Source organism: Nicotiana sylvestris, chromosome 1 (genome assembly GCF_000393655.2).
Source record: "Nicotiana sylvestris chromosome 1, ASM39365v2, whole genome shotgun sequence".
Classification (NCBI taxonomy): domain Eukaryota; kingdom Viridiplantae; phylum Streptophyta; class Magnoliopsida; order Solanales; family Solanaceae; genus Nicotiana; species Nicotiana sylvestris.
The window spans coordinates 169,736,823-169,763,677 of record NC_091057.1 but is presented as its reverse complement, the minus strand read 5'-3'; the positions used below and the strand labels follow the sequence as shown (position 1 = coordinate 169,763,677).

At 37.6% G+C, this 26,855-nt stretch overlaps 1 protein-coding gene across 1 annotated transcript in view; it reads left to right on the top strand.

The window, feature by feature from the left end:
* LOC138876985 (uncharacterized) overlaps positions 1 to 24,613 on the top strand; it is a 64,240-nt gene extending 39,627 nt beyond the window's left edge. The window contains exon 4 of the mRNA XM_070156310.1: positions 24,369 to 24,613. Coding sequence (XP_070012411.1) covers positions 24,369 to 24,613 — 245 coding nt within the window. The remainder of the gene's footprint in view (positions 1 to 24,368) is intronic.
* The last annotated feature ends 2,242 nt before the right edge of the window (positions 24,614 to 26,855 follow it).

The window sequence follows — 26,855 nt, the reverse complement described above, 5'->3', positions numbered from 1 at the left end:
ATGAAAATCATTGATTTGAAGTTGAAATCATGTTAAAAGATGTTAATGGTTGAAGAAAACTAGTTAAAAATGACTTACAATTGATTTGGAGAAGAAAGGTTGTTTGAAAAATTGCCTCTTATTTTTTTTTTGGGGTTTTGAAAAATGAAAAATGACTGAAAATCCCGTCTATTTATACCCTTCTCAGACCCCCTGTGCGGACCGCACAAAATGGACTACGGCCGCACAAGCCTTCCTGAGGGTATTGCGGTCCAGTGCCCTTTGCGGACCGCACGAAATGGACTACGACTGCACAGGCCTCCACCGCGCACCGCACAAAGCCAACCGCGGACCGCACTGGCCCCCTTCTGCGGTCGCACACGTTTTTGTGCGGACCACACTGGCGGGTTCAGAGACCTGTAACTTCTCTGAACCTGCAACAACTGTGTTTTTAGGCCTAAGGCATCCCAGAACCTACCCGAAACTCACCCGAGCCCTCAGGGCTCCAAACCAAATATACGCAAAATTCTCAAAAACATCCTACGGACTTATTCGTGCAATCAAATCGTCAAAATAACATCATGAACATCAAATTAAATCTCGAGATCAATGAAATTTTCTCAAAACTTCTTTAAACATCAACTCTGCGATTTAATTCCGAATCACGTCATATGGCATCCGTTTTTCACCAAATTCCACAAAAACGTCTTAAATAATATATAAGACCTGCACCGGATGCCGAAACTAAAATACGGGCCTGATACCATCATGTTCTAAGCAAATTTCATTTCAATTTTTCTTAAACAATTTCAGAAAATAATTTCCTTTAAAAATTCATTTCTCGGGCTTGGGACCTCGGAATTTTATTCCGGGCATACGCCCAAGTCCCATATTTTCCTATGGACCCTCCGGGACCGTCAAATCACGGGTCCGGGTCCGTTTACCCAAAACGTTGACCGAAGTCAAATTTATTCATTTTTACAATCAAAGATTATCATTTTTTACAGATTTTTACATTTAAGCTTTCCGGCTACGCGCCCGAACTGCGTACGCAAATTGAGGTGACTCTAAATGAGGTTGTTCAAGGCCTCAGAAACACAGAATTTAATTTAACGCAAGTGATGACCTTTTGGATCATCACACATGATGATTTAACTTAATATGATATATAGCAAGAATGCAAATCACATGGATTTAATCCTAAATACGCCAAAAATTATTTATTCGAATTTGGTCTAGTTTTTGGCAATCGTGAATTTCACGATCTGAATGACCTGAAATTCAGCAGGATCATTGGAAACGATCAGTTAAGAAGAACTCACTGCTATGCAGTGAATCACATCATATTTTGATGATTCGAGACCATTTAGATGCGTTTTTTGGAGCTTTGACGGATTAAAATGTGATTTGCAGACGAAAAGTCATTCCTTTTATGTCGGTCGTATTTTGTTAAATATAAAACATGATGACGCATGTTTATTTTACATGAACTGATATATGGTTGGAATGTATGCCATATTTTAAATTCCTAAAAATGCTTAGATGGTAGCTTTTCAAATTTGGTTGTTGTTTTGAAGATCATGACTTTTATGATCTCCAATTGACCTGTAATTTAGTAAGTCTATCGAAAAACCCTAGTAAATATACTTGTTGTATGCAGTGGATAACATTGATTTAGTACTTCATGACTGTTTAGATAGTTTTTTTGAGCATTTTGTGAATTTTGGAACTTAATCCTTAGAGAAAATTTCATGGTTGTGATCAAGTGGTGATATGAATTAACCCCTATGGTCTCCACTATTTATTTATAGTAAGATAATAAATTTATGTGTCGACTTTAGGTCTTTCTCTATATCGGATGAATCTATTGTGAACTTACTGAGTATAACTACTAGTAGTTGATAACATGTATTGACTCTCCATCTGAGTTTACACGTTGAATCAATTTTGTAATTATAATACAACCATGATTAAGTGGTAACAGAAATATATTTTTATGGTCTTCCACCATTAATTTCAAGTAAGTGTAAATTTATGTGTCGACTTTAGGTCTTCCTCCATATCGGATAAATTTATTGTGAACTTACTGAGTATAATTACTAGTAGTTGATAACATGTATTGACTCTCCATCTGAGTTTACACGTTGAATCAATTTTGTAATTATAATTCAACCATGATTAAGTGGTGATAGAAATATATTTTTATGGTCTTCCACCATTAATTTCAAGTGAGTGTAAATTTATGTGTCGACTTTAGGTCTTCCTCCATATCGGATAAATTTATTGTATGCTCACTAAGTAAATACTAGTTATTGAAATCATGTACTTACTCTCCATCTGAGTATACATGTTGGATCAATGGAACTAGAGCTATTAATTATGATGTTCACTTGACTTAAATTGACAGTATACTCTCCATCTGAGTTGAGTCTGTTTTTATTTATTTGAGTGAATAATATGGCATTACATATGTATGTTGCATGAGTAGTTCTTTTCCTATCGAAATTGCTATTCAAGATGCATGACATATATGTGTATAGTGTTTAAAATTTTCGTACTAAAAGGTTATATACAATTGACTAAAAATAATAGTATACTCTCCATCTGAGTTGGTTCTATTTATTTTTGGATTCTATAACTCTTGCATTATATAGCATACTTTGCATGAATGATTCTTTTCCCATCAAAATTTATTATTCGAGATGCATGTATGTATATAAATATTGAATGCAGTCTGAATTTTACTATTCAATATTTTGACTTATTATGATCTATTTAATATTTTTTATCTCAACTCCACAATGACTTTATGCAATTTGTCGTATTACTTGTTAAAATTTTCTTTTAACGATAAGATTAATTTATAGGATGCAATATATGTACTTTTTGTTAGAAGGAATTTAATTCCGATTTCTGGCCAAAATAAGAGATGGATATTTGTTTTATTTTTCGAATAACTCTTGAGTTATTGAGCTTGATAAATATTTTATCTTTTGTGGTACATAAATGCATGACCTTGTTATTGTATATTAATGTCTCTCCTGAACAGAACAATATTAGTCTACCTCATAAGAGAATATGTTCTTCAAAGTTGAGTAAAACTTATCTGTACACTTTTGCCTAAGTCATATTAATCTGGATAAGATTTTAAGTTGATCAAGGATGGACCTTAAGGTTCATTGAAAGTAGAGACACTACCAACTTGTAGATCATGTTTGGAAGGAAATTTGATTAAAGGTTGTTTCCCTTCAAAAGGAAATAAAGCTAGTGATAAGCTAGAATGAATCCCTTCTGATTTGTATGGTTAAATGAACATACTGGTAAGAGATAGTTTTGAGTATTTTTTGTGACGTTCATAAATAATTACTCAAAATATTAATATATTTATTTGATGCACCATAAATCTTAATGAATTAAGTAATTCAAGATTTTTAAGACTTGAAACAAAGAAGCACCAAGGAAATATATTAAGTTAATGCAATTTGATTGTAATGGCGAGTACCTCTCTAAAAGAGTTCTTTTGTTACTTATTAGAATAAGGGATTATATCTCAATTTGACTACTCCGAAAATTTCATAATAGAGTGGTGTAGTAGAAAGAAGAAATAAGTCTATTTTGGACATGGATAGATTAATGACGTGTTATTCAGATTTGCCTTATTTGTTTTTGGACTATTTCCTGGAAATTACAAATTACGTTCTGAATTTTGCTCCTTCTAAGTTAGTACCTGGGACATCTATAGAACAATGGAATGAATGTAAGCTCAGTCTGTGGCATGTTCAGATATAGGATTGTCCCGCATATGTGCTGAAAGGGAAAGCGGATATGTAAGTTAGAACTAAGAATGGATAAGTGCATGTTTATTGAATATCCAAGAAAACGAATGTAGTTTTATTTTATTGTCCTAAAGAAAGTAAGGCAATTGTTAAAACAAATACATTTTTCTAGATAAGGACTGTTTAATAAACTATATTCCTAGAAGTAAACTATTTTTTACAGGAACTAGACAAAGAAATAACTAGAATTGAACTTATGAGTGCAGTTATGAATTTTTAGTGGAATAATTCGTAATTTATTATGGTAGTATTAATTCGGATATTTCGAATTAAGTCCATAATAGGAAGCCTCGTTAATTAAATACTACGGTCCCTACTGTGACCGAATAATTAGGAATTAAATGGAATTATATTTCTTGGTGGAAAATTAAGATCCAACAGGTTTAGGAAAAGGCTAACCCTAAAACCTGTGGCTATATAAAGAGGTCTTATTCCATAAGGAGGCTATGGTTTTACTATACAGTTTTCCTAGGAGAAAGCCCACACGAGTTTCGCTTATTCCGGTCATTATTCGGGTCACACAGCAGAAGACTGTGAAACTGGAAGATGATCCCGTGGATGTTTTCGCTCTTGCTTGGAGGCTCTTTTTGCGAACGCTGTCACGCTTCAAGAGATAAGTATCGATCTTATGGCTGATTAAAATTTGTGATTATGTGTTGTCTATATTACATGCAAGTGATCTTGGTGTCACGACCCGGATTTTTCACCCTCGGGAGTCGTGATGGCGCCTACTAATGAGAGCTAGGCAAGCCAACCCTTAACTACCTTTTTCATTAACAAATTACTTCTTTTAACAATTATCAGTGATACCATGAAAATAACGGAATTAAATAAATAAGCGGAAGACCTGAATTAAATAAGTTGAACAATAATGCGAAAGTCAACATATGCCTCTACCCAAGAATTGGTGTCACATCACTAACGAACTACTAAGAGTACTAAATACAACCGTTTGAAAGAAATATAACACTGTTTGTCTCGAATACATGAGATAACAGAATGAAATTTAAGATAGAGGAGACGTCGGGCCTGCGGACGCCTGCAAGGCTACCTCGGTGTCTCAGTGGACTGAAGGCTGGCTCCCGCACTACTGCTGTTTTCCAATACCTGGATCTGTGCAAAAGAGCACAGAGTGTAGTATCAGCACAACCGACCCCATGTGCTGGTAAGTGCCTAGCCTAACCTTGGTGAAATAGTGACGAGGTTAGGACAAGACTACCAAATAACCTGTGCAGTTCAAATATCTATATGTACAGCAGAAAAGAAATACAAGAAATAATTAGTCAATGTGAGAAGGGGAAACATGCTATGGGGAGGTAATAGTTCCAAATAGAAAACCTCAATAAAAGAAAGAAACAACAAAGCCAGAATATCAACAAGGATCAGAATTCAGCAATTTGCACGGTATCACCCTTCGTGCTTTTACTCTCGTCCTCACCCAAGCAATAGTGATAATAAAAATGTGCACGGCATCACCCTTCGTGCTTTTACTCTCGTTCTCACCAAATCAATCGTATCATAATAATATGCACGACATCACCCTTCGTGCTTTAACACTCTTCCTCACCCAAACAACAATCACAAACAAAAGGGCAAGGGAGTAGACAACTAATGGTAGAAATCCCGGCAAGGGAATACAATTAAATAGCTAAATCCCGGCAAGGGAACAATATCAATAAATCTCAACATCCCGACAAGGGAGATAATCAACAAAGCAACAAACATCCCGGCAAGGGAACAATTCAATAACTCCTTCTCTTTCTTTCACTTTTTACTTTATAACTCACTTTACCACTTGAGTCAATGCTCCAAAGGGTTTAATTATCTCATATACTTTCACAATTCGTATTATAACTCGAGCCAATACTCCTCGAAGTTCAAAGATCACAATTTCTTTAACATGCTTTTTACAACATATAGAAATCATCATTTAGGGCATGAAAGATACAACAAAAATTAGAATATCCGCAATATAAAGACTCACGATCATGCTAGATACCAACATATATATACTCGTCACCATGTCTATACGTCGTACTCGACAATTAACACGTAACAAATAAGACTCAACTCCTAATCTCTCAAGCTAAGGTTAGACTAAACACTTACCTCAAACTTCCACGGCCAAATCAATCCTCAATTACCGTTTTTCTCTAGAATTTGGCTCCAAATCAATTGTATCTATACAATAATGACTTCAATACATCAATAAATGTTAAACAATGCGAACCCAATGCCTAATTATAGCTTTCCAAGCATTCTTCTGAATCTGGTCTCCGCTATCTTATATTTCATTCTGTTATATCATGTATTCGAGACAAATAGTGTTATATTTCTTTCAAACGGCTGTATTTAGTACTCTTAGTAGTTCGTGAGTGATGTGACACCAGTTCTTGGGTAGAGGCATATGTTGACTTTCGCATTATTGTTTAGCTTATTTAATTTAGGTCTTCCGCTTATTTATTTAATTCCGTTGTTTTTATGCTATCACTAATAATTGTTAAAATAAGTAATTTGTTAATGAAAAAGGTAGTTAAGGGTTGGCTTGCCAAGCTCTCATTAGTAGGCGCCATCACGACTCCCGAGGGTAGGAAAATCTGGGTCGTGACAAGTTGGGATTAGAGCACTAGGTTACATATGTCTCACAACTCACGGACAAGCTCAGTAGAGTCTGAGGGATCGGTACGGAGATGTCTGTACTTATCCTCAGAGGCTACAGAGTTAGGAAAATTTCACATTTGTTCTTTATTGTCATGCGGATTTGTTCCTCAAATGCTAATTGGATTTCTACTCTATTCTTTCGCAGATGGCGAGAAAACGCGCTTCCTCATCTACCGCTCAGCAGTCCGAGCCCCCAGCAACAGCTTCTACTAGGGGCAGAGGGCGAGGTAGGGGCAGAGCTCAGCCCCGAGCAGCAGCACCAGTGGCGTAGCCTCAGGTTGATTTTGAGGAGGAGGTTCCGGCCCCAGCAGTTCCGGTGGGCCTAGCTCAGGTCCTAGAGGGATTCATTGCCACCCCAGTCCTTCAGGATGCTTGGTCCGATTGGTGGGCCTCATGGAGAGTGTCACCCGAGCAGGTTTGTTTCTGAGGCCTTGAAAACCTCATTTAATGTCACCTCGATTTGCATACGTAGTCCGGGCGCATAGCCGGAAAGCTTAAATGTAAAAATCTGTGAAAAATGATAATCTTTGATTGTAAAAATGAATAAATTTGACTTTTGTCAATGTTTTAGAAAAGGGACCCGGACCCATGATTTGACGATCCCGGAGGGTCCGTAAGAAAATATGGGAGTTAGGCGTATGCCCGGAATCGAATTTCGAAGTCCCAAGCCCGAGAAATGAATTTTTAAAGGAAATTATTTTCTGAACTTGCTTAAGGAAAACTGAAATGAAATTTGCTTAGAACATGATGGTATCGGACCCGTATTTTGGTTCTGGCGCTCGGTGCAGGTATTATATATGATTTAAGATGTTTCTGTGGAATTTGGTGAAAAACGGATGCCATATGACGTGATTCGGACTTAAATCGCAAAGTTGATGTTTAAAGAAGTTTTGAGAAAATTTCATTGATCTCAAGATTTAATTTGATGTTCATGATGTAATTTTGACGATTTTATTGCACGAATAAGTTCGTAGGATGTTTTTGAGAATTTTGTGTATATTTGGTTTGGAGCCCCGACGGTTCGGGTGAGTTTCGGGTAGGTTCCGGGATGCCTTAGGCCTAAAAATACAGTTGTTGCAGGTTCAGAGAAGTTGCAGGTCTCTGAACTCACCAGTGCGGTCCGCACAAAAATGTGTGCGACCGCGGAAGGGGGCCAGTGCGGTCCGCGGTCGGCTTTGTGCGGTGCGCGGTGGAGGCCTGTGCGGCCGCAGTCCATTTCGTGCGGTCAGCACAGGGCACTGGACCGCAGTACCCTCAGGAAGGCCTGTGCGGCCGCAGTCCATTTTGTGCGGTCCGCACAGGGGGTCTGATAAGGGTATAAAGAGATGGGATTTTTGAGTCATTTTTCAAACCCCCAAAAAAACATAAGAGGCGATTTTTCAAACAACCTTTCTTCTCCAAATTAATTGTAAGTCATTTTTAACTAGTTTTCTTCAATCATTAACATCTTTTAACATGATTTCAACTTCAAATCAATGATTTTCATGGGGGAAATTGGGTGTTTTGGGTAGAACCTAAGTTTTTCAAAAATTGGGGATTTAGACCTCGATTTGAGGTCCGATTTTAAAACAAATTATATATTTGAGTTCGTGAGGGAATGGTTAATCGATTTTTGGTTTGAACCTTGGGTTTTGACCACGTGGGCCCGATGGCGATTTTGACTTTTTGGGTAAAAACTTTGGAAACTCATTTTCATGCATTCAAATTGATTCATTTAGCGTTTATTGATGTAATTAAGTAACTTGTGGTTAGATACGAGTGAAGATACGAGTGAATTGGCGGTGGAATCAAGGGGTAAAGCTATAATTTAAACTTGAGTTGTGTTCGAGGCATCGAGGTAAGTGTTCGGTCTAACCTTAGCTTGAGGGATTAGGAGTTGGGTCCTATTTGCTAATTGCTTCTTGTTGAGTACGACGTATAGACATGGTGACGAGTATCTATACGTTGGTGTTGAGCATGACCGTGAGTCCTAAATTGATACTTGTTGTATTCTTAAATGATACTACGAATGCTATAGTGGGTGAATTCTTGATAATGAGTAAAGACTTAAGTTTATTTTCGTGGAAGATACTTATGATTGAGAAATGGTGATAATTGAGAAGAGTAGGAGTTGAGTTAAGATTGGTTATAGTTGATTCTCCCTTTCCAGGACGTATATACTTGTACTGTTGAATTCCCTTGCCGGGATAGTATAGTTTATTGTTGACCCCTTGTCGGGACTGTTATTATGATCACTGTTGACTGTATATTTGGGACGGGTTGCAAGCTGCAACATTATATATATATATTTATTTATTTATTTATGGATCGGGTTGCATGCCACAACAGATATTATATTGGATCAGATTGCACACCGCAACAGTTATATACATGGATCGGGTTGCATGCCGCAACAGATATTATATTGGATCGGGTTGCACGCCACAACACATATTATATTAGATCGGGTTGCATGCCGCAATAGTTATATGTGTGGATAGGGTTGCACGCCGCAACAATATTAATTGATAAGGGATCGGGTTGCGCGCCGCAACAATATTGTTATTGTATTGTTGTAGCTATTGAATTGTCCTTTCATATCTTATTAAGTTGTTGTTGGATTTGATATGTTCTCCCGAAGCATGTACCCCCCCTCCCATTTAAACTGCTTATTCCTGTTTATTTTTCGCCATATATTATATAACTGCACAGGTTTATCTAGAGTCCGGTCCTAGCCTCGTCACTACCTCGTCGGGGTTAGTCCAGACACTTACCAGCACATGGGGTTGGTTGTGCTGATGCTATACTCTGCACCCTGTGCAGATACCGGAGCAGTATTGGATCAGTAGCTTGGGAGCCAGCCTTCAGTCCATAGAGATTCTGAGGTAGTCTTGCAGGCGTTCGCAGGCCCGGTGTCTCTTCTATCTATTATCATGTTCTGTTATCACTTGTATCCGAGACAGACTGTGTTTATTTCCTTCAGACATTTGTATGTAGTAGTCATAGACGGTCCGTGAATGTTGTGACACCGATTTCTGGGTAGAGACATATGTTGGCTTTTCGTATCGATTTTGGTAGTATATTCATCTAAGTCTTCTGTTTAATTTCATCTATCGCTATCATTTAAATGTTTATCACCTGTTAATGCAAGCTGTTAAAAAGGCTTAATATAAATTAGTTAAAGATTTCTAAATTTTCCTGGCTTGCCTAGCTTCTACGAGTAGGCGCCATCGCGACTTCTGAGTGTGGGAACTCCGGATCGTGACAAGTTGGTATCAGAGCTCTAGGTTACATAGGTCTCACAATTCACGGACAAGCTCAGTAGAGTCTGAGGGATCGGTACGGAGACGTCTGTATTTATCCCCAGAGGCTACCGAGTTTGGAAAACTTCACATTTGTTCTTTCCTATCATGCGGTTTTGTTTCTCAATACTAATTGAATTTCTACTCTATTCTTTCATAGATGGCGAGTACACGCGCTTCCTCATCTACCGTTCAGCAGCTCGAACCCCCAGCAGCAGCTCCCATAGGGGCAGAGGGAGAGGCCGAGGATGTGCTAAAGGCCGAGGTAGGGGCAAAGCTCAACCCCGAGCATCAGCACCAGTGATGGAGCCTCGGGTTGATTTTGATGAGGAGGTTTCGACCCCAGCAGTTCCAGTGGGCCCAGCTCAGGTCCTAGAGGGGTTTATTGCTACCCCAGTTCTTCAGAATGCTTTGGTCCGATTAGTGGGTCTCATGGAGAGTGTCACCTGAGCAGGCTTGCTTCCTGTGGCACCAGCTATCTCTCAGGCTGGAGGAGAGGACCAGACTTCTGCTACCTGCACTCCAGAGTAGGTAGCTCCCCAGATTCAAACTCCAGCGGTTCAGCCAGTTGGAGCAGTTCAGCCGGGTGTGGTAGCTCAGACCGATGATGGAGTAGCTATGTCTGCTGATGCTTTGTGGAAGCTAGATAGGTTTACCGAGCTCTTCACTTCTATTTTTAGCAGCGCATGTACTGAGGATCCCCAGGATTATCTAGACAGCTACCACGAGGTTCTCAGGAACATGGGTATTGTTGAGACCAATGGGGTCGATTTTTCTACATTTTGCTTGTCTGGATCCGCCAAGATTTGGTGGAGAGATTATTGCTTGGCTAGGCTAGCCGGATCACTATCTTTGACTTGGGAGTAGTTTACAGTGTTATTTCTAGAGAAGTTTCTCCCCATTACTTAGAGAGAGGCCTACCAGAGGCAGTTTGAGCGTCTCCAGTAGGGTTCTATGACGGTTACCTAGTATGAGACCAGATTCATCGACTTGGCTCGCCATGCCCTTGTCATCCTTCCTACCGAGAGAGAGAGGGTGAGGAGGTTTATTGATGGTCTTATTTAGCCGATTCGTCTTCAGATGGCTAGGGAGGCTGGGAGTGAGATAACTTTTTAGGAGGCGGCCAATGTAGCCAAGAGAGTAGAGATGGTTCTATCATAGGGAGGTGGTCATGGGTCGGATAAGAGGCCCCGTCATTCGGGTAGATTCAGTGGTACCTCATCTGGAGGCAAAGATTCATATGGTAGAGGCCATCCTCCTAGGCCCTTTCAGGCAGCTTTTCAGGTTTCTCATGGTGCTTCAGGTAGCCGTGGTCCGCAGATGCCGTATTCTGATCAGTGGTCCTACAGTGTACAACCAGCTCCTAGCAGTGCACCGCCGCTCTAGAGTTTTCGGGGTGGTCATTCGGGTTGCCAGGGTCAGTCTCAGTTTCCTCAGCCACAACACTCAGGTGGATGTTTTGAGTGTGGTGAGTATGGTCATATCAGGAGGACTTGTCCAAGGTTAGTGGGTAATCAGTCGTAGCAGTAGGGTTCCCGCATTATGGTTCATGCACCAGGTGTTCCACAGACCACCCAGCCAGCTAGAGGTGGAGGTAGAGGTGCTAGAGGTAGAGCTCAGGCCACTAGAGGTGGAGACTAGCCAGTTGTAGGCCATCCCAGAGATGTAGTTCAGGGTAGTGGAGCCCAGCCCGATGTTATGCTCTTCCAGCCAGGCCCGAGGCTGAGGATTCAGATGCAGTTATCACAGGTACGGTTCTGGTTTGTGATAGAGATGCTTTATTGTTGTTTGATCCAGGGTCTACATACTCATATGTGTCATCTTATTTTGTACCGTATTTGATCATGCCTAGTAATTCATTGGGTGTTCTTATTTATGTGTCGACACCGGTGGGTGATTCTATTGTTGTTGATCGGGTCGATCGTTCTTGTGTTGTGGTGATTGGGGGTCTTGAAACTCGTGTAGATTTGTTGCTTTTAGACATGGTTGATTTCGATGTTATATTGGGGATGGACTGGTTATGACCTTACCACGTTATCTTGGACTGTCATGCCAAGACTGTGACCTTAGCTTTACTGAGTATGCCTCGTTTAGAGTGGAGAGGGACTCCTGGTCATTCTACTCGTAGTGTTATCTCGTATGTGAAGGCTTGGTGTTTGGTTGAGAAGGGGTGTTTGGCCTATTTGACATATGTTCGCGATTCCAGTGCTGACGTTTCATCTATTGATTCTGTGCCCATTATTTGTGAGTTCCCTAAAATATTCCCTTCAGACCTGCCGGGTATGCCACCCGACAGGGATATTGACTTTTGCATTGATTTGGCTTTGGGCCTCAGCCCAATTCTATCCCGCCATATCGTATTGCCCCGCCTGAGTTGAAAGAGTTAAAGGAACATTTGCAAGACTTGCTTGAGAAAGGTTTCATTAGACTCAGTGGTTCGCCTTGGGGTGCGTCAGTGTTGTTTGTTAAGAAGAAGGATGGGTCGATGAGAATGTGTATTGATTACCGGTAGTTGAACAAGGTTACGATCAAGAATAAGTATCCATTGCCGAGGATTGATAATTTATTTGATCAGCTTTAGGGTGCCAAGGTATTTTCAAAGATTGACTTGAGATCTGGTTACCATCAGTTGAGGATTAGGGCATCCGATGTCCCTAAGATATCTTTCAACACTCGGTACAGGCATTATGAGCTCTTGGTGATGTCATTCGGGTTGACAAATGCCCCAACAGCTTTTATGGATTTGATTAACCGAGTGTTCAAGCCTTACTTGGATTCATTCGTGATAGTCTTAATTGATGATATTTTGATATATTCTCGCAGTCGGGAGGAGCACGAACAACATCTCAGAGTGGTTCTTCAGACTCTGGGGGATAGTCAGTTATATGCTAAGTTCTCGAAGTGTGAGTTTTGGCTGAGTTCAGTTGCATTCCTGGGTCATATTGTATGAGCAGAGGGTATTCATGTGGATCCGAAGAAGATTGAGGTAGTTAAAAACTAGCCTAGGCCAACATCAGCTACAGAGATTTGGAGTTTCTTAGGATTAGCAGGCTACTATCGTTGGTTTGTGGAGGGGTTTTCATCCATTGCAGTCCCGATGACCAGGTTGACCTAGAAGGGTGCCCAGTTCAGATGGTCGGACGAGTGTGAGGTGAGCTTTCAGAAGCTTAAGACAGCTCTGACTACAGCACTAGTGTTGGTTTTGCCCATAAGTTCAGGGCCTTATACAGTCTATTGTGATGCATCTCGTATTGGACTTGGTGTAGTGTTGATACAGGATGGCAAGGTCATTGCTTATGCTTCACGGCAGTTGAAGATTCATGAGAAGAACTATCCAGTTCATGATTTGGAGTTGGCAGCCATTGTTCATGCATTGAAGATTTGGAAACATTATCTGTATGGCGTGGCATGTGAGGTGTTTACGGATCACAAGAGTCTTCATTATTTGTTCAAGAAAAAGGAGTTGAATTTGAGACAGAGGAGGTGGTTGGAGTTGTTGAAAGATTATGATATCACTATCTTATATCACCCGGGAAAGGCCAATGTGGTGGCCGATGCGTTGAGTAGGAAGTCAGCCAGTATGGGCAGTCTTGCTTATATTTCGATCGGTGAGAGACCGCTTGCCTTGGATGTTCAGGATTTGGCCAATCAGTTCGTGAGGTTGGATGTCTCTGAGCCCAGCCATGTGCTAGCTTGCACAATCGCTTATTCTTCATTATTGGATCGTATTCGTGATCGGCAGTATGATGATCCCCATCTATGTGTCCTTAGAGACACGGTGCAGCGTAGAGGTGCCAAGCAGGTTGCCTTAGATGATGATGGAGTTTTGAGATTGTAGGGTCGAGTTTGTGTGCCTAATGTGGATGGACTCAGAGAGTTGATTTTAGAGGAGGCCCATATCTCCCGGTACTCTATTCATCCGGGCGCCGCAAAGATGTATCAGTATTTGAGCAGCATTATTGGTGGCACAGAATGAAGAAGGATATTATTGCATATGTGACTCGGTATTTAAATTGTCAGCACGTTAAGTACGAGCATCAGAGGCCTGGTGGTTTATTTCAGAAGATTGAGCTTCCCGAGTAGAAGTGGGAGTGGGTTACTATGGATTTCGTTGTTGGACTCCCGGAGTTCGACTCAGTATGGGTTATTGTTGATAGGCTGACCAAGTCAGCGCATTTCATTCCTGTGGCAGTCTCACATTCATCCGAGAGGTTAGCTGAGATCTATATCCGGGAGATTATTTGTCTTCATGGTGTGACTGTGTTTATCATTTTGGATCGAGGTACGCAGTTTACCTCACATTTCTGGAGAGCAGTTCAGCGAGAGTTGGGCACTCAGGTTGAGTTGAGTACATCATTTCATCCTCAGACGGACGGTCAGTCTGAGCGGACTATTTAGGTTTTGGAGGATATGCTCTAAGCCTATGTCATCGATTTTGGAGGTTTGTGGGATCAGTTCTTGCCTATAGCAGAGTTTGCCTACAACAACAGCTACCAATCGAGTATCTAGATGGCTCCTTATGTAGCTTTATATGGCAGGTGGTGTCGATCTCCGGTTGGATGGTTTGATCCGGGAGAGGCTCAATTGTTAGGTACGGATCTGGTTCAAGAGGACTTGGACAAAGTCAGGATTATTCAGGATAGGCTTCGTACAGCTCAGTCCAGGTAAAAAAGTTATGTAGATCGCAAGGTTCGAGATGTGGCTTTTATGGTCGGTGAGCGGGTGTTGCTCCGAGTGTCGCCCATGAAGGGCATGATGAGATTTGGGAAGAACGACAAGATTAGCCCTAGGTTCATTAGTCCGTTTGAGATTCTTGATCGTGTGGGAGAGGTCACTTATAGACTTGCATTGCCGCCGAGCTTATCAGTCGTGCATCCAGTATTTCATGTGTCCATGCTTCGGAAGTATCACGGTGATCCATCCCACGTGTTAGATTTCAGCATTGTCCAGTTGGACAAGGACTTGTCTTATGAGGAAGAGCCGGTAGCTATTATAGACCAGCAGGTTCGTTAGTTGAGGTCGAAGCGTTTTCCTTTTGTTCGTGTTTAGTGGAGAGGTCAGCCTCCTGAGGCATCGACCTGAAAGTTCGAGTCCGATATGCGGAGCCATTAGCCCCATCTTTTCCCCGACTCATGTACTTCCTTCTTCTGTCCGTTATGTGTTTCCGAGACCTTGAAAAACCTCATTTAGAGTCACCTTGATTTGCGTACACAATCCGCGCGTAGCCGGAAAGCTTAAATGTAAAAATCTGTGAAAATGATAAGCTTTGACTGTAAAAATGAATAAATTTGACTTCAGTCAACGTTTTGGGTAAACAGACCCGGACCCGTGATTTCACGGTCCGTAAGGTCCGTAGGAAAATATGGGACTTTGGCATATGCCCGGAATCAAATTTCGAGGTCCCAAGCCCGAGAAATGAATTTTTAAAGGAAATTATTTTCTGAAATTGTTTAAGGAAAATTGAAATAAAATTTGCTTAGATCATGATGGTATCAGGCCCGTATTTTGGTTCTGGCACCCGGTACAGGTCTTATATATGATTTAAGATGTTTCTGTGGAATTTGGTGAAAAACGGATGCCATATGACGTGATTCGGATTTAAATCGCACAGTTGATGTTTAAAGAAGTTTTGAGAAAATTTCATTGATCTCGAGATTTAATTTGATGTTCATGATGTTATTTTGACGATTTTATTGCACGAATAAGTCCGTAGGATACTTTTGAGGATTTTGCGTATATTTTCTTTGGAGCCCCGAGGGCTCGGGTGAGTTTGGGTAGGTTCTGGGATGCCTTAGGCCTAAAAACACAGTTGTTGCAGGTTCAGAGAAGTTGCAGGTCTTTGAACCCACCAGTGCGGTCCGCACAAAAACGTGTGCGACCGCGGAAGGGGGCCAGTGTGGTCCACGATCGGCTTTGTGCGGTGCGCGGTAGAGGCATGTGCGGCCGCAGTCCATTTCGTGTTGTCCGCACAGGGCACTGGACCGCAGTACCCTCAGGAAGGCCTGTGCAACCGCAGTCCATTTTGTGCGGTCCGCACAGGGGGTCTGAGACGGGTATAAATAGACGGGATTTTCTGTCATTTTTCATTTTTCAAAACCCCAAAGAAATATAAGAGGCGATTTTTCAAACAACCTTTCTTCTCCAAATCAATTGTAAGTCATTTGTAACTAGTTTTCTTCAATCATTAACATATTTTAATATAATTTCAACTTCAAATCAATGATTTTCATGGGGAAAATTAGGTATTTTGGGCAGAACCTAGATTTTTCAAAATTGGGGATTTGAACCTCGATTTGAGGTCCGATTTCAAAACAAATTATATATTTGAGTTCGTGGGGGAATGGATAATCAGGTTTTGGTTTGAACCTCTGGTTTTGACCACGTGGGCCCGGTGGCGATTTTGACTATTTGTGTAAAAACTTTGGAAAACTCATTTTCATGCATTCAAATTGATTCATTTAGCGTGTATTGATGTAATTAAGCAACTTGTGGCTATATATGAGCGAATTGGCGGTGGAATCAAGGGGTAAAGCTATAATTAAAACTTGAGTTGTGTTCGAGGCATCGGGGTAAGTGTTCGGTCTAACCTTATCTTGAAGGATTAGGAGTTGGGTCCCATTTGCTAATTGCTTCTTGCTGAGTACGACGTATAGGCATGGTGTCGAGTATCTATACGTTGGTGTTGAGCATAACTGTGAGTCCTAAATTGATACTTATTGTATTCTTAGTTGGTACTACGAATGCTATAGTGGGTGAATTCTTGATAATGAGTAAAGACTTTAGTTTATTTTCGTGGAAGATACTTATGATTGAGAAATGGGGATAATTGAGAAGAGCAGGAGTTGAGTTAAGATTGGTTATAACTGATTCTCCCTTGCCGAGACATATATACTAGTATTGTTGAATTCCCTTGCCTGGATAGTGTAGTTTATTGTTGACCCCTTGTCGGTACTGTTATTATGATCACTGTTGACTGTATATTTGGGACGGGTTGCATGCCGCAACATTATATATATATATATATATATATATATATATATATATATATATATATATATATATATATATATATATATATATATATATATATATTTATGGATCGGGTTGCACGCCACAACAAATATTATATTGGATCGGGTTGCACGTCGCAACAGTTATATATGTGGATCGGGTTGCATGCCGCAACAGTTATATGTGTGGATCGGGTTGCACGCCACAACAATATTATTTGATAAGGGATCGGGTTGCGCGCCGCAACAGTATTGTTATTGTATTGTTGTAGCTATTGAATTGTCCTTTCATATCTTACTAAGTTGTTGTTGGATTTGATATGTTCCCCCAAAGCATGTACCCATTCCCATTTAAGCTGTTTATTCCTGTTTATTTTCCGCCATATGTCATATAACTGCACAGGTTTATCTGGAGTCCGGTCCTAGCCTCGTCACTACCTCGCCGGGGTTAGGCCAGACACTTACCAGCACATGGGGTCAGTTGTGCTGATGCCACATTCTGCACTCTGTATAGATACCGGAGCAGCATTGGATCAGTAGCTTGGGAGCCAGCCTTCAGTCCACAGAGATTCCGAGGTAGTCCTGCAGGCGTCCACATGCCCGATGTTTCTTCTATCTATTATCATATTCTGTTATCACTTATATCCGAGACAGACTGTGTTTCTTTCCTTCAGACATTTGTATGTAGTAGTCATAGACGGTCCGTGAATATTGTGACACCGGTTTCTGGGTAGAGACATATGTTGGCTTTTCGTATCGATTTTTGTAGTATATTCATCTAAGTCTTCCGTTTAATTTCATCTTCCGCTATCATTTAAATGTTTATCACCTGTTAATGCAAGTTGTTAAAAAAGCTTAAAATAAAGTAGTTAAAAGTTTTTAAATTTTCCTGGCTTGCCTAGCTTCTACGAGTAGGCGCCATCACGACTCCTGAGGGTGGGAACCCCGAGTCGTGACATCATGTTTCAAATTTAACACAAATATAGCTGATAAATAAAGAATAATTTTTCATATTTATAACATAAACTGCTTGAAAAACCATCTAAACGACCTCAAAATGCCGAAAAACAGCATGATTCACTGCATTACAGTGAGTTTTTCTCACTAGATCGTTTTCGATGAACCTACCAAGTTTCAGGTCAATCGGAGTTCGTCAAATTCATGACCACCAGCTTGTAATCAAACTCGGAGAATAACCTTTTATGCAGTTTCATGAATTAAAATAAATATGATATTAATTTTCATTCTCCTTATAATTATTCCATGAGCAGATGACATTGATTATGTCCTTTCTTTTGTGTAAAGTACATAATATTTCCTCTTGCATCAAATTGTCCTCCTAGTTTATACACATAAGAATCCAAGATATTACTTTCACATTTTTAATCCTTAATATCTTTTCTCATGAATAAAATGTTACTAGTATTAAGAGGTAAACCTCTTTGGTGTAAATGAAAACTCTACTACTAGCGTAAACTTATCAACGACAATTAATTTTCACATGGTACATTGAGTACATGTATTCATGACTCAAATAAATAGACCACTTTTGTGGATCCTATTTATTAATTGTAATTCTCAATCCATGTGTTAGGTATAATTGTACATATATAAAGCCATTAAGAATTTTTGATGATTTCAAATAAATAAATCACTTTGGTAGTACATATTTATTAATCATAAATACTTAATCCATGCATGATACAATATCATATGTATAAATACCTTAAGAATTTTTAATGATTTCAAATAAATAAATCGCTTTAGTGGTGCCTATTTATTAATCATATATAGTAATTCTTAGTTTATACAAAATTACAATATACTTGAGGAGATAATAATACCAATATTGAAAGAACGTGATTCAGGCAATTAAGAGACCAAGCTATTAAAACAAATAACTTGAAAGCAAGCTGATCGCCAGCAGTTCCTTGTGCACGTGGAATCATTCACAATTAATGGGTAAAAATTAGCCATTCACTTTGCAAAAATTAACGTTATCAACAAATCCCTTTGTGATTGAAATTGGTTTTTGACCAATTACCTTGCACAATAAGTGCAAAAGAAAATTCTCCATCATAAAACTAAAAGAGCCATTACACCACCCACTGCACCCACTAATAGAATATGATGTAATATTTTCCCCCTTTTTTATGATTAATTAAAAAGCAAAACCCAGTCAAGACACACCAAGAATTCTTATAAGAAAACCTGACATTAATCAAAGAAAATTATAACTACATAGCTTCTGCCGCCAGGGACCTTCTCCTCGGCTTTGGGTTTTTGCTTTTTCTTTTTCTTTTCCAATAAAGGATTTATGAAACACTACAAATTGTTTGTCGACTATAGCCGTCGACGACAGTTCAAACAACTTTACCTTGCGCAACGATTTCTCACTGAAACAATCATATTTTCAGACGTAGAAACGAATTCATCAAAACAAATTCACATTGTTACAGATGCACATCTACATGAATATACCACGTTATCTGCGTAGATGCAAGCACGCTCTGATACCAATTGATGAAAAACAGGTATAAACAGTGGAAGTAAATAGCCAAGATCACTTGTATGTAATATAGACAACACATAATCACAGATTTAATCAAACATAAGATCGATACTTATCTCTTGAAGCGTGACAGCGATCGCGAAAAGAACCTCCAAGCAAGAGCGAAAACATCCACGGGAACATCTTCCAGTTCCACAGTCTTCTACTGTGTGACCCGAATAATGACCGGAATAAGCGAAACTCGTGTGGGCTTTCTCCTAGGTAAACTGTATAGTAAAACCATAGCCTTCTTATGGAATAAGACCACTTTATATAGCCACATGTTTTAGGGTTTAAAACATTTTCCTAAACCTGTTGGGTCTTACTTTTCCACCAAGAAATATAATAATTCCATTTAATTCCTAATTATTCGGTCACAGTAGGGACCGCAGTATTTAATTAACGAGGCTTCCTATTATGGACTTAATTCGAAATATCTGAATTAATACTACCATAATAAATTACGAATTATTCCACTAAAAATTCGTAACTGCACTCCTCAGTTCAAGTTCGAAATTCTTCCATTAAACATTATTTAACTCCCCATGTTAAGATTCAGATACTAATCGAATAAATTAAATTACTGACAATTTAATTCATTGATTATTTCCTTTAGACCTTCGCTTAACTTATTTCATGTGACGGATACAAAATCCACCTGCAGGGTTTACACAATAAAAACTTATAAGCTTTCATAAAGGCGTATCATCAATCTCTAGACCGAGATATGAATTCCATCAACTAATTATTACTTCGCCAATGTATATCATCATTGTCTAATTTACCAGGCATATTGACCCACAAAAAAATCTTGCCTTTTAGTAAATCAAAATAATAAATAATATACACAACTACTAATAATTATATCAAGATTAAGAGTATAAGTACATTTAATGGCTAGAGAATTTATTTTATTAAGTCAGTATAAAATACTTATCTCTACTTGGTCCGTTCAATACATACAAAATGTACTAGCACAAGAAGTCGGAACTAAACCATTCTCATAATCAAGATAAATTACATTTAGTCTTGTGCTACAATCATTCCTGATGGTTTGTCCAATTCCATCACTAGATTGTGAACATGATCTTTATACTTATAAGAACCAATGATTTAATGTTTCGTGTATAAGCTAAACTCTATATACTAAATCATCTACTATATAAGTAATGGACACAAACGAATATATGATCTATTTAAAACTTTGTTAAACTTAAATAAATAATTATTCCATAATAAATACTATATCCAAACCAAAATCCATGGTTAATAGTATATATCCCAACATATTTTATGTCATAATTAAAATAAAAATTATTGCACGTTATCCACTAAGACTACTATGATAGTAAATTTTAAATAAATCTTTCATTTAAAAAGTATTTATTAACTTTTGTTATGTCTTTATTATCTAATAGTCCATAATTTTTTAATAATTTTTTCCTAAATATTATTTTTTTTACTTTTATGAGATTCAATACTTATTAATTTAATAACTCTGTATTAGCTAGCGCAACTATTTACAAATAATTAGCTATCATGGTATAGTATGGTGAATTATGTGTCACTTTATTAACTTGTTGAAACTTAAAATAAATGATGCTATAGAATCATATTTAAATTGTGAATTATGTTTTTATATAATTTCTCTTTCAAACAGAAAGCATATTAAATAAAACAAGTATTTTAAAAAAAATATCAAATTATAATATCGAAATTCTTTCAAGATTATTACTCATTAAGAGATACATATAAGATTTCGTATCAAATACATTAATTTTGATGTTTGAGTAGCAACGACATTGCAGCTAATTTGCATATTATAATATATGTCATACTTTTCATATTATTCATAGTCGAATTATAATTTGTAAGTATTTTAAATATATTAGTTGTTATAATCTTGTGATTTTAATGTAATTTTTATTGATATTTTTTATTTTATGCTATTTTAAAATTCTTGAAATTAATAAAATTTAATGATCCGTGGGACTTACGCCCCATGTCTCAGGGCTTACGCCTCGCCTCGTCAAAGGTAAAACGCCTCGCCTCACGCCCTTGCCTTTTAAAACATTGTTTTCAACTATCTCATTTCCACCTAAAGTTACCGAATTTCTTATCTTATTGTATGAAGTGTGGCAAGAATGTAAAACTTAAACTTAAACTCAAACTCAAACTCAATCTTATTAGATAGAGAAAGTACGGAGCCATTGACTGTTAGAGGCCCATTAACTCAAACTCAAACGACGATACCACAATAAAGGTAAAAATAGTACGGTATAGTCAGTGTTCGGACTGATTATTCAAAAATAACCAGCGTTTACGAAGTCAATAAGAAATAGCTATTATTTTGCTGCAACAGAGACCGGTCCAGCATAATATACTGGAGTTCGGTGCACCTGTATATGAACTCCAGCATATTATGCTGAACCGATATACTTTGCTGACTCCAGTATAAGATACTGGAGACTGGAGCACCAGTGATCCAAACTCCAGTATATTATACTGGACAATTATACTTGCCGGAACTCTAGTATATTATGCTTGAGTTACCTATGCTGGAACTCCAGCATACTTATCATGGAACTCCAGTATAATATGCTGGAGTTCAAGCATACTTATGCTGGAACTCCAGTATAATATACTGGCGTATTTTCCAGGGTTTGAACAGTGTTTTCGCTCAGATTTATCTTTACATGAAAAGTGGCTAAATTTCGATTACTTTTGAAATTGGGCTATTTTTGAACGATCAGTTGTAAATCTGGCTATTTTTGAATTTCTCCCACAATAAAGCCCATAATATTGTCTTACTAGGTTCATTCATAAGTAATGATTCACGTAGAAACGACACCAGGTAGCCACTTTAAAGAACTGTTATTTAGAAATTAACTAATGCATCCTCAATTTCAGTATATCAGTTCAATTTTTCAGGAAAAAAATATACTGAATTATCCTAAAGTTATGATTTTTAGTTTAAAATTTCATGACAAAATAAGTACTGACTAATCTCTAAACAGCATACCTAAGAATGACTATATGTGCACTTGCCCCATGATTCATTGGAATAATCAGGTATAACCTTCCCTGCATTCGCACAAATGGCCTTTTTTTTAATTTATTTAAATTTTGTCCCAGTTAATCATTGGGTTACATTGTGTGCAAAAAGAAGAAGAAATCCAAATTCTTCTAAAGATAAATTTAACCACTAAGCTAATGGAGGAATTTAAATTTAGTTTCTCAACAAAAAAAAAAGTATCTAAATTTAAAGAGTGGCCTTAAAAAAGCCTTATTGGCAAAATCCAACCAATTTCTGTTCATCTAGCAAAGAACCCCATGAAATTGATTTGCCTTCTCTCCACTAAGTGCTCTCCCTTAATGGCTATATTAACATTTGACATCTCCCACCCAAAAAATAAAAGAGTTTCTTCTCTATACTAAACAAATTTTCATTCGCCCCTCTTTCAATTAATTAGTTCAAGATTTATTTGGTAGTCTCTCAAATAGCATACTCCCTTATTTATTAGAAAAATGACATTGTATAGTCGCTCTCAAAGTACGTAATAGCTGAAAAAGTCTATTTTTGTATATATATATATATATATATTGTATATTATATACAAAAATTATATAAATTATATACACTTTTTTGGCTATCGGATATAAATAGTTTCTGGCGCGTACTAAAAATGATAATACCCCTTATTTATTTGGAGTATATAATACTTGAAGTCTGTAAAAGCTTGGCAATCGCTGCGAATTGTATCTTACGAAGGAGAATCTCATCTAGGGTGTTTCTCCCCGTCATTAAAAATTAGACTTGATTGTTCAGATGATTACTTAATTTTAGCTAATTGGCTATCAAAGTCATCTATCTATTTTTTTTCTTCTTCCAAAAATCAGTTTAATTTTACCTGATTAAGCTTCAATGGTTTTTTTTGGGGTCTTACAAAAGTCACTTTACCTTACCTAATTAGCTTCAATGGTCATCTTTCTGATTTATATGATATTCTTTTTTTTTTATTCAGTTCCAAAGAGAATAAATATTTATGGCTCATTTTAGACCACAAATTTCGAAAATCTTAATTTCTTTTTTAAACTTGGTGCTGAGTCAAACACCATCACATAAATTAAAACGGCGGGAGTAAAATACGTAATTAAAAACTTGGACCAATTTAGAACCCTACTCAACCCTAAATCGATTTAATACATGACCCGACTTATGCCCAAACACTCATATTTTCATTTACTATTCTATGTCTAGTGATAAACTTCTCAAGATGTCCCTTTGGGGATGACCCAGTTGGTTTGGAGGGTGGTCATCCGTACAGATGACATCCCCCTCAATGTCTTCTAGGTCGAGCATGTATGCTTAGTGCAATTTACATTCTCGATGTGGTTTGCAGGTTATTATACATTGGAAGGCTATAAGTCAATGAACGAAATGTGCGGACAACAATAAACAACATTATGAGTGCTTGACATTTTTCAGAATGAAAAGGAATAAGTGGTTTTAGGTATTGGGTCAGTTTGTTAGATTGAATTCTGAACTAAATGATCAATTTCAGATTATAAACTCTAAATTCAAGGAAGAAGATGAAGAATGTCGACTAGAGAGAAGTTAGAGAGAGAATGAGAGGAGAAGATAATGAATTCATATCTTTCTTATTATCTGAACAAATTATCTCATTACAATATATATAGGTAGGTGTTTTAACTAATAATCTGAATTCAACTAATTTGCTTATTAACTAATTAATAGATATGACTAACGAAAATTAAAGGAGTGTAAAGACTAAAATGCCCGTATACTTTAATACCTATGTTACTTCTTTCTCAACACTTCCCCTCAAGCTAGGTGGTGAGAAAATGTTTAGAACTCCTAGCTTGGACATTAGATGTTCATGTTGAATTCTGTTGAGACTTTTAGTAAGGATATCTGCAGGTTGATCTTTGCTGGGGATGTACTTTGTTACTATCAGTCCTTGTATTATTCTTTCTCTTATGAAGTGGAAATCTATTTCGATGTGTTTGGTTCTCTCATGGTATACAGGATTAGCTGCAATCTGGATAGCAACTTTACTATCACTGTGTACTTCAATGGGTAAGGTTACTTCAATGCCAATTTCTTTCATGAGACCTTGTAATCAAATGAGTTCAGCTACTGTAGTTGCAATGCTTCTGTATGCAGCCTCTGCAGAACTTCTAGATAATGTCGTTTGCTTTTTTGATTTTCAGGCTACTAATGAGTCTTCTATCTTGATTAAGTACCTTGTTACTGATTTTCTGGAAATTTGACATGCTGCCCAGTCTGCATCACAGTAGGCAGTAATGTTGTTGTTGTTTGAACTGGATAATAGAATCCCTCTTCTTGGTTGGTTCTTGATATATTTGACAATCCTCATTGCTGCTTCCATATGTGATCGTTAGGCTGTTGTAAGAACTGACTAAGTGTTTGGACACTGAAGGAAATATCTGGCCTGGTCAGCGTTAGATAAAGTAGTCTGCCTATCAATCTTTGATATGAATTAGTATATGTAGGAGGATCATCTGATACCTGGTCTTTGCAGTGATCATCATATTCTCTGGTTGTCAGTTTTGTATTAGTGTCTAGTGGAGTAGCTATGGGTCTAGCAGCACTTAACCCAAGTTCTGATATAAGCTCTAGAGTATACTTCATTTGATGCATTAATATCCTTTGTTTAGATCTTGCAAACTCAATACCTAAGAAGTACTTTAGTTCACCTAGATCTTTCATTTTAAACACGTGATGCAAGTTGTTTTTTGTTTCTTCAATTAATTTCAAACTATCACATGTTATCAACATATCATCAACATATACTAAAACCATAGTGATACCCTCAGGAGTCTTCTTTATAAATAAAGAGTGATCAAACTGACTTTGTTTAAAGTCAGATTTTATTAGAGCTTCAGTTAGCTTTGCATTCCATTGTCTTGGAGCTTGTTTTAACCCATACAAGGATTTGATGAGCCTGCATACTTTCTCCCCATGGCTCTTAAATCCTTGTGGAAGCTCCATGTAGATTTCATCATATAAGTCCCCTTGAAGAAATGCATTATATACATCCATTTGATGTATATGCCATTTTTCTTTTGCTGCAATTGCAAGAACTGTTCTCACAGTTTTCATTTTAATTACTGGAGAAAAAATTTCTTGATAATCAATTCCTTCTTTTTGACTATAGCTACTAACCTAGCTTTAAACCTCTCAATTTTACCTGAAGCCTTATACTTCACTTTATAAATCCACTTACACCCTATTGGAGTTTTTCCTTCAGGCAAGGAAACTATGTCCCGTGTATGATTATTCTGTAATGTATCAATTTCTGTTTTATTGCCTCTATCCATCTAGGATCTCTTATTGCTTCTGCATAAGTTGTAGGCTCATTAACATTTGAGGAGGTAGTAATAAATGCTCTATATGATGAAGACAGACCTTCATAACTGATGTAGTTTGATATAGGGTATGGAACCTCTTGATAAATATTGAGTGACACAAAATCACTTAACCATATAGGTGGTCTTTTCTCTCTGTCTGATGCTCTATGAACTACTGGATTTGTGTTCTGAATAGAACTTGTAGTTGGTATTTCAAGTCTCTCAGAATTTCTATTTTGAGGCTCTTGATATATATTGTCCATGAATTGATTCTCACTAGAGTTATTTTGTATAGGTTCAGAGATATGACCAAGTTCTGTTTCCATAATATTATTTGAAGGTTGAGCTGCTGTCTGAATATGTATATGTATATGATCCGGAATTGATAATTGAAGATCTTGTAACTGAGAATTTGAAGTGGAGAATATAGGATTTGAATAGTCTTCTTTCCTTTTGAAAGGGAAGACATCTTCTCTGAAAACTACATCTCTATTAACAAAGAATACCCTATCCTGTAGGTCATACAATAGATACCCTTTTTGGGTTTCTGCATATCCCATATGAACTGCAGTTTTGGTTCTTGAGGACAGCTTGTCATGTTGATGAACTATCTAAATGATCAATTTCAGATTATAAACTCTGAATTCAAGGAAGAAGATGAAGAATGTCGACTAGAGAGAAGTTAGAGAGAGAATGAGTGGAGAAGATAATGAATTCATATCTTTCTTATTATCTGAACAAATTATCTCATTACAATATATATAGGTAGGTGTTTTAACTAATAATCTGAATTTAACTAATTTGCTTATTAACTAACTAATGGATATGACTAACGGTAATTAAAGGACTGTAAAGACTAAAATGCCCTTATACTTTAATACCTATGTTACTCCTTTCTCAACAAATTCTAATTTGGTCCAGGTTCTTAATTAGTGTTTTAACTCTATTTTTTTCTTAAAATAAACTTGTCACATCATTAAATTACTGAAAAATATAAAATTCGGCATATATGACAGTTGAAGCTAATTAGGTAAAGTAAAGTAATTTTCATAAGACAAAAAAGAATAAGAAGTGATAGATGACCATTGAAGATAATTAAATAAAATAAAGTAACTTTTAAATGATTAAAAAAACGTAAATA